General features: G+C 30.6%; 1 protein-coding gene across 1 annotated transcript; it reads right to left on the reverse strand.

Annotated features, from left to right (window-relative positions):
- Window positions 1-6789: 6789 nt before the first annotated feature.
- Window positions 6790-7504, reverse strand: LOC111406952 (uncharacterized protein At1g15400-like). Its single transcript, XM_023036304.1, has one exon. It carries the CDS (start codon window positions 7406-7408, stop codon window positions 7031-7033), a length of 378 nt encoding a protein of 125 aa, XP_022892072.1. The 5' UTR covers window positions 7409-7504; the 3' UTR covers window positions 6790-7030.
- Between the last annotated feature and the right edge of the window lie 6961 nt (window positions 7505-14465).

Genomic DNA, 14465 nt, shown 5'->3' on the forward strand with positions numbered 1-14465 from the left:
AAAGTTTTTAAAAACTATCACTCGGTGTACCATGTAGCATATGTAAAGCAATGACCTTCCCCCTACATGCTTGATGGTAACTAATTTTCACACCAAACTCACGTTTCATGTCATGTGCAATAGCGGTAGGATCATACGATCCGTACGTATTATCCAATTTTCCCATAATCTGCTCGGCAATTACGGAACTAGTGGCATGTCAATGTGCATTACAACGATAATCTATGGAACATGTGTGCACATTGTTGAATTTGCGGATCATGAAGATGGTGGACTGTTTGACACTCGAAGCACGTAACATCCACTTGTAATTATCATCCGCACATACAACAGTTAACATTTTTAGGCTTGACCTGCTAACCTGAAATTGAAACTTCTCTCGCAAAGCAAGTAGACGAATTCTCAAGTACAACTCTTTCTTGGTAAAAAATATTTGCTTTTCGGTAAGATCCAACGTATTCACAGTGGAAATCCAGTCGCATGTATCCGGACTTTTAGAATGTGTTAATAGTTCTTCGTCACATCAGCACTATTACCAGTATGTGTACCATGTAAGGGGTCGTCGAACATCTCATCTAATGGTGCAGTCCCAACATCAAAAATTAGAGTATCCGTTGTATTATTGTTTGGGACACTGTACTGATGATTGAGCTCGTCGTCCTGTACAGCTTGGTGATCTTCCGCTACGGCAAACAATTGTTGGTTGTAATTTGTATCCATCTCCATTTCAACACTTGGCAAGTCGGTTTCCAAAGTCGTAATGCAGAGGGCAGTTTCCTTATGAACTGATATGTACCAATTTACGTCTTCATCTTCGAGTATTTCGGTCAGCGGTATATTCATGTTCGGAACTTTGAACTTCAATTCTATTTTTGTGCGCAGATCAAGAACACCAAGTTTCTCGTTCAACTGTAACAATAGCCTCGGTAGTGTAATACTGCTCTATACTAAAATGGAAGTGATTTTGTCCCCAGTCCACTTTCATTCGTCATTCACGTGAACGATCTTTTCCCTGTGCGACACGATGAACTCAAATTATTGTTCATACCTGAAATGTTGGGATTGCAACGATAAGAATTCTGCGCAATCAATATGTCGATTATATTATAGCATAGAAGTGACACGTTCGAATATTTAAACCTATGCAATAGTACAAAGTCAAAGAAAGGGTGTCAAGAATTTTCAGATATCCAATTTGATAGTTTAGTTATCTATCCCAACAGTTTATAAATGTCGGGTTTGACAGTTAAAATATCGATCCCGACTTCGAAATGTCGAGTTCGACAGTTCAACTGTCGAAACTACCGAGAAATTTCAAATGTGTTTGGTAGCATTAATGTTTATAATCATTTCTCAGCTAAAACAACTACAACATCACAATCTATTTCCAGAAGTAAATGATTGAATGCTTCATTAAATATGAAATACTTCACATTTTTCTAAATGTTTTTGGTATGTTTTTCCTTCAAAAATATTTTTTTTTAAAAAAAGATCATGATGATTAATAGTAGTGATTACCATGTTGTTTTTAACATTTTAAAAAGAGTAAGCTATTACATAAAAATATAAACAATTCGTAATAACTAACTTTTCAAGATAGGTGAAGAAGATGGATGAAGTAATGTCTTCTTGATGAAGAAGAAAATGGATAAAGAAGATAAATAAAATAAGGGTTTGTTTAACAAGAAAATTATTTTTTTTTATGTTAATTAGGGTTTTGAAGGATTTTATATTCATTTTTTATTAACTAAATTCGTATTTTACAATATAATATTCATATATTTAATGATTATAATATACAAATTAAACAATCAAATCACAAAATTAATTGTTTTGAAAAACAATCATGAAGAAGCATTAAATGCTCCAAAAAAAAGTTAAATTAAGGGTAATTTAGACATTTGACAACAAGAAAGTAACATTTTTGTACAAATTGTATGCACATCAAAGTTTGTGTGCATTTTCAAAAAAAAGTGACATTTTGGTAAATTCCCCTTCTTTTTATGTGCACTTCCAATATCCACAAGATCTGATTGAACTGCATACTACCTCATGCCAACGGGGTTTAGTACTTCTAAAACTTGGTTTGAAGAAAGTGGTCGAAGTTCCTAGTGTCATAAATAGCATATAGGTTGAATCACTTTTTCCTTTCCTCAATAGTTCTGAGTTCTCTATGATCTCAAATGTCATGTCTGGTTTGCCACCTATCTTTTCCTGTGTAGATCCTGGAGGGATTGGGGAACTTTAAACGCATTATCAATGAGATAATGTTCTTTCCTGTAGTATTCTTTTTTGTATAATATATATCAAGATTTGGTACATCTGTTAGGAACATGTGACTTCCATGGTCCCTGCAACTTCATTCTTCACTTGCCTCAATCACAAGGAGCCTGCCCACAAGTAAGCTTGTGTATATTAAGTCAAGGTACCTGGACTAGAGAGATGTTAGATTAATTTTATAGTTCAAGTCGGAGGAACAGACAAATGAACTATCACTATTCATGAATTTAGCTGCATTCTTTTGAGGGCACCTTGTCCTCCTTGAATGTGATTGAAACAGCTTCAGTGCATGCATTATTTCAACCTACCTTTTTCTAACATTTGTATGTACTTGACATCGTCCTTGAACGAGGACCATATAGTTCGTGTGATCACTGCAGCTATGATATTATTGAATAAAGGCATTGCATTTCATGATTGAGGTAGACAAGCTCTTTTTGTAGTGCGGGAACATCGCTTTTCACTTTACGTTTAGTCTTCGAGATTATAAATGTGATAAACTGAACTTTTTCAAGATGAACATCATCAGAAACATGTTGGTAGATTTGCAGCCATGAAATATTCATTAGGCCCACTAATCTTGTTGAGCTGGAATCCATGATTATGTTATATGGTATATGCTCAGATGATCTAAATTTGGACATGATGGCATGTTATATTCATTTGATAAAAGTCTCTGAATCGAGACGAGTAATGCTATGCATAATAAGCGACTATCGTAGTCATTTTATGTGGCATATGTTTAATAACTTGAACATCCAAAATTACCAAGGAAAGACTTGGATTGGCACTAAAGCTTTTATTAGCAAATGAAGCTGAAATCCCTGAGCCGGGCCATCTTGTGACCATTTTAGTTCTTTGGATGGTTCTATATGTTGACATACTCATTATCGTGTAAAGAATGCATGAATGGCAAGTTGTACATTAGGAAAATAACCGAAGATTTTAGTTGAAGTGATTGAAGATCTGTTCATATCATTCCGTTTACACCTCTGTTACATGGCATGTTTTACTAATTTTTTAAAAGACTATTGCTACATTTGCATTCTTCCTTTTACCTTTATTTACACTCTTCCACATGACAACATTTGTACACTTGATTTTAAACCAATCCTTCACATCACTACATAGATTTCCTCCACATAGGAGGAAATGTCAATCAAGTTGTCATGCAAGATGTATATATAGCATTATTCTTGAAAAGATCCTTGAACAGGAAAGATAAATTGCCCATGACCCATCAAACGTCTTGTCTAACTTTCTTGTCATTGTACATGTGTTTGTGTTTTACCCATTTGGTATGAAAAGACTCGACCAAAACCAAATTTGTACCAGAAACCAAATATGGTTGATTGCAAGAATTTCAAATTGAAATAAAAAATATTTGAATCATCATAACTACTTGCTTAGAAAGAGAAGAACCTAAATAAGAATATCTAATAACATGGTGACATATTTGTAAAAAAAATTTCCCCTTTTTTTTGGGTTCCTCCATCATTATCTTCACAACGAGACTATTGTTCATTTATCATTATGGAAGATCCTCCTCTTGGAGTTGAAAAGTTTGTTCAACTCTGCGCAGTTTTATAATTTTTTCACCAATGATTTGAAGTTGAAGCGTGATTAACGTTGAATCTAAATGACCTAATGTTGGATAGATTCACTTGGTAGCTAAACCTCTTGATAGTAAGGTAGTAACATCTAAATGTGTGAAGTCATAGGAGCAAGATACAAAATCAGGAATTACGAAAAAAATAAATAAATAAATAAATAAAATAAAATAAAAATAGATCTACTTTTATTTGATATTTTGCATGTTTTTTACTTGTTACTGAGAAAGAACGAAAAGTATTATCGACAATATTTTAACTTTTTCGAAAGGATTTTGCCATTGAGTATACTTTCCCGAAACTAAAAGTGCTCTAAAATGTGTCGATCCAATTCAAAATATTGTGCATTTGAAGGGCTATGGTTGCCATGTGGCCCTACTTTCAATGGAAGGACACATGACATTAAGTCCTGTTTGACATCCTTAATTTCAGTTTTTTCTTTACATATTCATTTTTAACCACATTAAAATAATAAAATATTTTAAACATAAATCCAAAATTTTCCTACTTTTCAATCATACATTCTCAGAAAACTTACTATTCAAAACTTTGTTTTCACCGATTAATGGCAATCAAACAAGGCCTTAGCTGAGACTTCTGAAATTTGACAACGTAGCTTTTGTCATTGGACCACAAGGAAAAAGAAAGAGCGGGTACAAAGTTGAGTGACCATTAAGAAACAAAGCTACATCCCTTACATGGGCATCATTTTCATGACTTTCACGTTTGCTTTCTACATAATAACTTTTTGAGAAAGTTATCTTAATTTTTATTTGAAAACTAATTTTTAAATCAACCTTCTATTCTAAAAGTGTTTTAAAGGAAGTCACATAGGATCAATTTTTTCTAATAAAAAATGGTACTTTCATAAAATTAATCAAACGAATCTAAAAACAACTTTAGAATCTCAAAACTTCTTTTTGATTTTTTAAAAGTTATACCAAGTGGGCCAATTTGACCATGTTTAAATGTACTTTTCTATATAGTACTTATTATTAAAAAAAAAAAAGTTGAACCACAATCTTAAGAGTCCTCCACCGCCCCGTCTCTGGAGCATCGTGAAAGAAGTTAATCGCAGGATGTGTCCCAACAAATCAGGGAACAAGAGCTGCATGTACAGTGGTACCCTCAAAGAGTCACAATCCATGTTTTAGGAATCGAACCCTTATATTGCGGTTGTCACCAAGACTGAGTATATCTCATCCTTGTCCTTTACACCGCTGGAATATGTCCCGAGGGACTTTTAAAGTTAATCGAAACATGCTTTAAAAGTTCAAATCAGAAATTACAAACGGTGTTAACTTGGTGCCAAACTTGATCTAATACACAGCTTGCTGAAATTTTCATAAAAAAATCACAAATGCTGAATTAACGTGGGCAGTCAATGGATTAGTTTATGTTTTGGTCAGCTAGGAAACGGGGTAGTTGACTGAACTTACTACCTACGTTAATACAAAATTACACTGCAATAATTGCATGTTTCGATGTTTTAGTTATAAGACGAAGAGAGAAAGTTGTGTATGCTCTCACTACTGAAAAGATAACGGCATATATGCTTAATTGACACAAAAGATAAGATTACTTGTTCGAGTAGGAGGGCAAATCACGTAAGCATATTTACCGTCGTAGTAAAAAATTTTGAAATGACTTTTGAAAAGTTAAAAAATAAATTAATTAATTAATTTAAGACTCAAAAACTGCTTTTGAACTCATTTTTGGCTAATTTTATGAAAACATTTATTCTAATTACAAGAGTTTTAAGAGGAAACTGGTTTAACGTGATGTCCTATAAAAGTATTTTTTGAATCGGAAATTTTTTTTAAAAAAATTGGTTTTGAAACAAAAATTAAACCCATGTTTGTCTCCCTTATTCTCAAAACTTTTTTTACTTATACTTATTTTCAACCACACATTTATGCGATAAAATATTTTTCATGTAAATTCAAAAAAATTTCCTACTTTTTAATCATACATTTTCCATAAAATCACTATTCAAAAAATCACCCCCAACCCCCCCCCCCCCCCCCCCCAAAAAAAAAAAAAAAAAATTTTTTTAAAAGGGGGAAAAAAAAAAAAAAAAAAAAAAAAACTTCGCCAGTGCGGAGAGTTGGCAAACTCTCCGTACCAAAAAAAACCTTTATGCAGAGTGACAGTCACTTGCGTTGCACGAATTTTGTATTTATCGTATTTTTATTAGTGTATGAATTTTAGTTTTTTTGAAAGTTTTTGAAGCAATATCTACAAATATTTCCCCCCCCCCCCCGGGCCAAAAAAAAAAAAAAATATATTCTTTAAAAGGGGAGACAAATAAAGACTAACATAGTTTCCTCTAAAAATTCTTATATAGGAAACCAAAATAAAACCAAAAATTATGTCGAACGAACCCTTATATTCTTTTTCATAACCCCTCCGTTATGCAAGATTCATGCTATAGATAATCAATTGTGACTAATCATCAATTAACATAACAATGAATGACGTACCACATAAACTCGTGTGTTATAACGATGCCATAATTGAACCTCCCCACCCCACCCCCCTCTCCCAAACCCCAACAACCAACCCCCTCGCTCTCTCCCTACTCCAATCCCTCTCTCTCATGCACACAAGGACGAATGATCCTTCATTTTGTTCATACCCTCTATCGCTCTATTCAAATCACGAATCTCATATTTTAAACCACTCAAATCGATGACTCATGGAACCTCAAACTAATCAAATTACATAAATAACAAAGCGATACATATATGTCAATAGGATGACTATCTCTAATCTTTCGCCATGAATAATATTGTTCTCCTCCCACCCAATTACTCTTCTTAAATTTGTTCATACCTTATTTTTCTACTTGGACAAAATCCTAGAAATTCACACCAATTTTGTTTCTATTACTACGAGAAACAGGAAAAATATTGATTTTGTACATTGGCAATAGCAAAAACCTTGAATCCCAAGATAACAACTTTATGCACATATATATTAAGCCAAACTGATCAAATCCAAAGATGTATTCCTGAACCCTATATATCGATATCGAAGATAACACATAGTAAAGATAAATAACAAGGGAAAAGAAGGCATCAAAATATGACAATTTGATATTTTTAAGTTCACCAGGAATCACCATCTTTCGCGTAATTTTACATCTTACGCTTGCCGGACTTGGGTGGCCGGCGGCGGTCCTTGTCATTTTTCGCGAAAGCACTGCAAAACCCACAAGCTGAAACCTTGGGAGACGGCGGCTCTATCGCCGGAGACACCCTTCCGGTCCGAAATCCCCTTCCTCCGCCGTTGGATCGGCTCCTTTCGATCGTCAACCCGGCAGTTCTGGATGAATTCTTGGGTGTTGCTGGTGCTGGTTCTACTTTGTCTTCTTGATGTTCTTGTTGAGCTTTATTTTCAGTTTCTTCTTTTTGATTAGCCATTTGAGTCAATTCATTCAAGAATTTGTCTTCCCATACTAATCCCGAGGATCCTTGTCGTCTGAAAGATATAGCAGATCTCTGCAAGCCAGCCATTCAAGATCTGTACACACACCCTCTGTCTCTCTCTCTCTAGATGCTTTAATTGTGAATGTTTAGACTTTCCTCAGTGTGTATAATAATGTGTGTGTGTGTCTATATATATAAAAGAGAGTTGATAAGATATATATATATATATATATATATGATAAGATATATATATATATATATCTTATCAACTCTCTTTTATCATCCCATTTATACCGAAATTATCATGTAACTCCATAAATAGCATTATTCGCCCTAAGAGATCCCAATGAAATTGGCTAGCGAAGTGGTCAAAAGAAGGCAACTTTCAATGCCTTCAATTAGTTTTGTTCCAAAATTAATTACTTTTTAATATTTAAACTAAAAATGATAGTAGACAATGACAAAACTAACATTGAGGACAACAAATTAGTTTTGGTGCTCAAATTATCATCATATATTTGGGAGGACAATATTATATGTACACGTGATAAAGCTTTTTTCTGAAATCATGATATTTCAGATCTCACACCAATGAAATTATGAAACTTCAACATCTAAGTGGTTTCGCAAATCCATTATATTTCTCTCTTTTACCACATCAAATGTTAAGGTATTGTAATCGAGTGGTTTGGATTTGGATATCATGATTTCAGTGAACAGTCATATTATGCAAAAATATGTAAAATCATCCTCTCAAAAATTTTCTATGATTACCGATGATAGATTCTATCCATTTGATCGCTATAGACTAACGTTGAAAAAATAATTAAACAATCTCAGCAATATATGCCCTTAAAAACATGTCATTTGAGAAGCACATATCTGCTTAACTATTAAATTAAGGAAAAATATTTAATAGGGATTAATGGTGCACCAAAACTAATGTGTTTGTGATAATGTTGCGAAGAAAACATGTTGGAGATTAAGGGGTCGTTTCATTTGTGTTTCGATTTTCAGTTTTCAGTCTCGAGTTCATTTTCGATTCTCTATCTTGAGTGTTTGTTTTAAGATTGCTAAAAAAACGCTTTTGATTTGTCATCTTGAAAAATTGTTTTTAAAACAGAAAAATAAATCTTACAATATTTTTTCTTGTTTCAAAAGTAAAATAAAAATAATAATAATAAATTAAGTTCAAAATATATGAAATAAAAATAAAAATACGACTGGGAATATTTTATTTATGTTCATTTAAATATATTTTTAAAATTTTTTTATGTAAATAATCATTAAGTACTTGAACTTTTTTATTTTCTATTTTTCATAATTTTTATTTTTATAGAATTTTTAATTATTTTATTTTATTTTTTAGAATTCATCAATTTTTATTATGTGAATTTATTTTTTTGAATTTTGAAATTTTATTTTTTAAAATTTTAATTTTAGAATTTAATTTAAATGAAATTTTATTAAACTTTTGTTTCCCACATTTTTAGTGTGTTCAGAATTTTCACTGAAAACATGCAAAACGATAAAAATGAATTAGTTTTATGTTATAAATTTATCATTATTTTCGAAAATACATTTTCAAAAATAATAAACTGAACACATTTTCAATGTTTTGCAAAACTAAAAACTAAGAACAACTCTAAAACATAACGCACAATAAGTTGTGAAAATGCCTATATAAGTTGGGGACCAAAGACGAAAATTTCTCCTAATATTCTAATTTCATTTTTCAAGATTCTATGGCTGCTTTGATCATTGTGACTGAATGCCGTTACGTAAAAAGTCCAAACTCTGTCAATTTCAGTTAGAAAAACTAAAGAAAGTAAAAAAGTTAATATAATAGAAAAATGCAATAGAATCAAATAAATGAAAAATATTTACCTAACATTTACAAAATTTTCACATTTTTATTATTTTAAATTTTGTGAGACAAGACCCTGGAGATTTTAGTAATAATGGTCAAATGTGAAAGACCTCAAATCATTATCTCTATCGAATTTTATTAATAAATGACAATATTATTTATCATTCCAATGACTATATGATAAACAAAACAGCACAAATATGGTAGAAATAGCTGGGAATTTCAGAGGAACGGCAATGGAGGATTTGAAATTACGAAGTCACAGTTGGAACATATATTATGTTTTGGGTTTTTTGCTTTTTGGTAGCGATCTGAGATTTATCTATTCAGATAACGTATTAAAAAACCTTCTTTAAATTTTCATAAAATCTTTGAAATTAATATATTTCTCTTCGATTTTGGTATATTTCATGTAACATGCTTGTACGATTCTAGAATATAGGTGATAATTCTTATGAATTAATATTATGCAAATGATGTACTAAAAATCAAAGATCTACTTTAGAACATGTATAATGCACGTTGAAAGACAGGTGCAGATCAAATTTTAAGTGGAATAATTTATTTATTTTTTCTTTTTCCTTATGGGTTGAATTGTGTTAAACTTTGAAACATCAAAGAACTTTGCTACACGTACAGAATCTGGTTCACATAATTCATACAGGTGGGCTACTTGGCAAAATCTATTTGAAAGATGGCAAAAAAATAAAGAAAATTTAACCAAAATCTATTTGAAAGATGGCAAAAAAATAAAGAAAATTTAACCACAAAGATGTTGCCATAGCAGCATCTGTAAAATTTCTATGAAAAAAAAAAAAAAAAAAAACATGTACACTTAACATTTTTATCAATCTGTAAAATTTTCTATAAAAAAAAAATTGTAAAATTTTCATCCACAAATTGATTATAGAATTGAACCAATTCAAATACAAATTAACTAAGTAATTGATTAGACTTGAAACCAATGAATTGCTGTTATAATTTCATTCAACTTGAATATATTATTCCTAGAACCAAAAATGTTGAATAAAATAATAAAAAAAATAAACATTATATGCAATGTTTTAAAACCTGGCCTGGGCATCGACTCGGTGAAGAAAAATGGTTGATGATCAAAAGATTCAACTGGGATTGAATCGAGGTTAAACCGGAGGTGATCAATAAATATATATAAACATTTAAATTTTATTTTCATAACAATATTTAATTAAATTCTTACACCATCAATTTTAAATTAAATACAAATATGTCAAATATATGCTTTTAATATAAATTTTAATAGTTTTTATTTTATAGATCACTTAAAAACTCATTTCGATTTTACAATATAATTTGTAAGATTAAAAAAATGTTTAGCAATCTATAGAAATTGAGTAATTTAATTTTTTAGTCATGCGCTATGTGGCCATAAATAATATTGAAAAAGTGTGCTTTATTAAAATTTGTCAATCCCATATTGAAAGTCTATTGAAAGCGTGTTTTATTAAATTTTGTCAATCCCACATTGAAAGTCTATATGTACCAAATGCACTCTACGTACAAGTCTTTCCCATTGTTTTTCGACTCCCACAGGATTACTATCGTTATTGTGTGTGTAAGCAACATGTGAGGCTCTATTGAATATTGGAAACAAGCCTAATAATTAAAGTTTGGTATTATCACAATCAATACTAGATAAAAGTAACGATAACTATTGATCTCAAAATCCGGTTGGATAAGTGGCCGGCAAAATCGTGACTACCTCTTCGTCTACCTAGGATCACTTGCACACCGAAACACACCGTTAATGACACAATCCGTCCTAAATCACTCTGATGAACCCAACACGTGTCGTGAGTCGATGGTAGATACCAACTAAGTATCGGACCCACCACCAAGGCATTGTGTGTGTGTGTGTGTGTATATATATACAACTCTCATTTTGACATATCATCTATATATAAACTATTATACAACTCCATTATATACAAGTAACATTATACGTGAAGATCCCAATGAAATTGGCTAGAGAAGTGTTCACAAGAAGGCAACTTAGTCAATGCCTTCAATTAGTTTTGTTCCAAAATTAATTATTTTTTCATATTAAAAAAAATGATAGTAGATGATGACAAAAGAAACATTGAGGGCAACAAATTAGTTTAGTGCACAACTTATCATCGTATATTTGGGGAGGACAATATTATATGTACACGTGATAAAGCTTTTTCCTAAAATCACAATATTTCAAATCTCACACCAATGAAATTACGAAACTTAAGCATTTGAGTGCTTTCACAAGTCCATTATATTTCTCTCTTTTGCCACCTGAAAAATTGTAATTGAGTGGTTTTGATTTGGATATCGTGATTTGAGTGAACAATCGTATTATGTGAAAATATGTAGAATCATCCTCTCAAAAATTTTCTTTGATCACCGATCGCTATAGATTAACGTTGAAAAAATAATAAAACGACCTCAGTGATATATGCCCTTAAAAATATGTCATTTGAGAAGCACATATATGTCTAACAATTAAATTAAGAAAAATATTTAATAGGGATTAACGTGCACCAAAACTAATGAGTTTGTGATAATGTTGCGAGGAAAACATGTTGGAGATTAAGGGGTCGTTTCATTTGTGTTTCGATTTTTAGTTTTCAGTTTTGAGTTCATTTTTAATTTTTTGTCTTGAGTGTCTATTTTAAGATTACTAAAAACGTTTTTGGTTTGACATCTTGAAAAATTATTTTTAAAACAGAAAAATAAATCTTACAATATTTTTTCTTGCTTCAAAAGGAAAATAATAATAATAATAATAATAATAATAATAATAATAATAATAATAATAATAATAATAATAATAATAATTAAGTTCAAAATATTTGAAATAAAAATTACTGATGTGGACTGAGAATATTTTATCTATGTTCATTTAAATATATTTTTTTTTAATTTTATGTAAATAATCATTAAGAAATTGAAATTTTTCATTTTCAATTTTTCATAATTTTTATTTTTATAGAATTTTTTTATAATTTTATTTTTTTTTTGGAATTTTATTGTAAATTTTTTATTTTAAAATTTTTTTTAGAATTTATCAATTTTTATTATTTGATTTTTTTTAATTTTAAAATTTTATTTGTTAGATTTTATATTTTACTTTTTAAATTTTTATTTTAGAATTTAATTTAAATTAAATTTTATTAAACTTTTGTTTTCCATATTTTCAGATTTTTCACTTCAAACATTAAAAACGACAAAAATGCATTTGCAGTTTTGCGTTATAAATGTATCCTTGTTTTCAAAAATACATTTTCAAAAATAATGGACCAAACACATTTTCAATATTTTGCAAAACTAAAAATTGAGAACAGCTCGAAAACATCAAACCAAATGCACCATACATGAAAAATTCTCCTAATATTCTAATTTCATTTTTCTAGGTTCTATGGCTGCTTTAATCATTGTGACTGAATGCCGTTACGTTCAAAGCTCAGTTAGAAAAATTAAAGAAAAGTAAAAAAATTAATAGAATAGAAAAATGCAATAGAATCAAATAAATGAAAAATATTAACCTAACATTTACAAAATTTTCACATTTTTATTATTTTAAATTTTGTGAGACAAGACTGAAAAATATTAACCTAACATTTACAAAATTTTCACATATTAACCCTAGAAATTGTTGTGATAATGCTCAAATGTCAAAGAGAAAATCATTATCTCTGTCGATTTTTAGTAATAAATGACAATGTTATTTATCATTCCAATGACTAGATGATAAGATAAACAGCATTAATATTGTCGAAATAGCGGGGAAGTTCAGAGGGACGGTGATGGAGGATTTGAAATTACGAAGTTACAGTGGGAACATATATTACGTGTTGGTGTTTATGCTTCTTGGTAGCAATCCGAGATTGGATCTATCCAAATATAAAAATATTTGTGATTATCATCTAATAAAACCTTCTTTAAATTTTCATAAAATCTTTGAATTTAATTTATTTCGCTTTGAGTTTGGTATATTTCATGTAACGTGCTTGTACGATTCTAGAATATAGGTTGAAAGTTCTAACTAGCCGAATATTTATTTATTTAGACTCAACGTGCGGAAATAGACAATTAAAAAGCAACAAGTCGCTTTTAATTATTTTTAGGTAATTAGTCAATTAAGTTCAATTATCTTATGGTTTAAATATCACAATCAATAATTAAAGCAGTAAAAAAATACCAAAGAACAAACTGGGTAAAAACTCCTAGCACTTTATCGATCAGTAATCCACAATAAATCGAAAGAAACTTACAGTACAGACCAGACTTGTCTACCACGTACAACTTCTAAACTTGATTCCTACAGTCTCCCTTGATCCTACTGGAGGTGTGCTCCTTCAAAACAAATTTCAACTCCTGGTTTATACCTTAACCCTCTTGGATTGCGTGCTCTTGACGCCAGATCCCAACTCCTGGTATCTCACCTTAGTCTTCCTGAATTTGTGTTTATGCAACAACTCCCGATTCCTGGTATCGATTTATCTCTGGTGGATTTAGTGGTTTAGTATTTGATCCAATGACCTTCTGTGTTTTGATCTTGTGGTTTAATATGAGACAATATGACTTGATCAACAAAATATGTTTTGGAAGAATTTATGAATCAAGTAATATGTGGTAGTTGAATATTGGAATCAGTGAATGTTTTGGATCATCAAAGAATTGATATATATGGAATAAATCTGATTCAACACAATTTTGGATGTCCCATAGGGTGTAAATTTATGATGAGTAGTGTTTGGAATGAAATGGGATTGAAAACAAAATGTTTGAAATAAAACATATTTCTAAATGTTGACCCGTTGCTCAAACACTAAGCCAGGGACATGCGAGCGACAACTGAGCAATTGTCAGCGTTTTTGTCATAATTTTCTCTCTCAGATTAAGATGATTCATAATGCGTTGAAAAGTTAACTCAATGTTCTACAATTCTTTTAGATATAGGCTTGTCCAAATTCTAATGTTTTCAATGTGAAAAATGCATTGCACGTTGCGAATGAGAATTTGGAGCAGAACTTGTGCTGCTCTTTGATAACTTTTAGACTTCTAATTGTATTTCCTTGATCATATTTAATCTTCTTGGACATTTTTTACATTTTGGATTCCTTCAAGACTTACACTATCAGTTCTTAACTATTTTGACTTTGATTATAACTCGATAAACACTTAATACAATTCAACTAAAACTTGATTTTGACTTAGAAAATTACCAATTACATTTTAAACTTCACATAGGTGACGATTCTT

Source organism: Olea europaea, chromosome 12, assembly GCF_002742605.1.
Source record: "Olea europaea var. sylvestris chromosome 12, O_europaea_v1, whole genome shotgun sequence".
NCBI lineage: Eukaryota > Viridiplantae > Streptophyta > Magnoliopsida > Lamiales > Oleaceae > Olea > Olea europaea.

Excerpts from the sequence above, each read along its gene's own strand:
- LOC111406952 (XM_023036304.1), bottom strand. The coding sequence starts at position 7,408 with ATGGCTGGCTTGCAGAGATCTGCTATATCTTTCAGACGACAAGGATCC.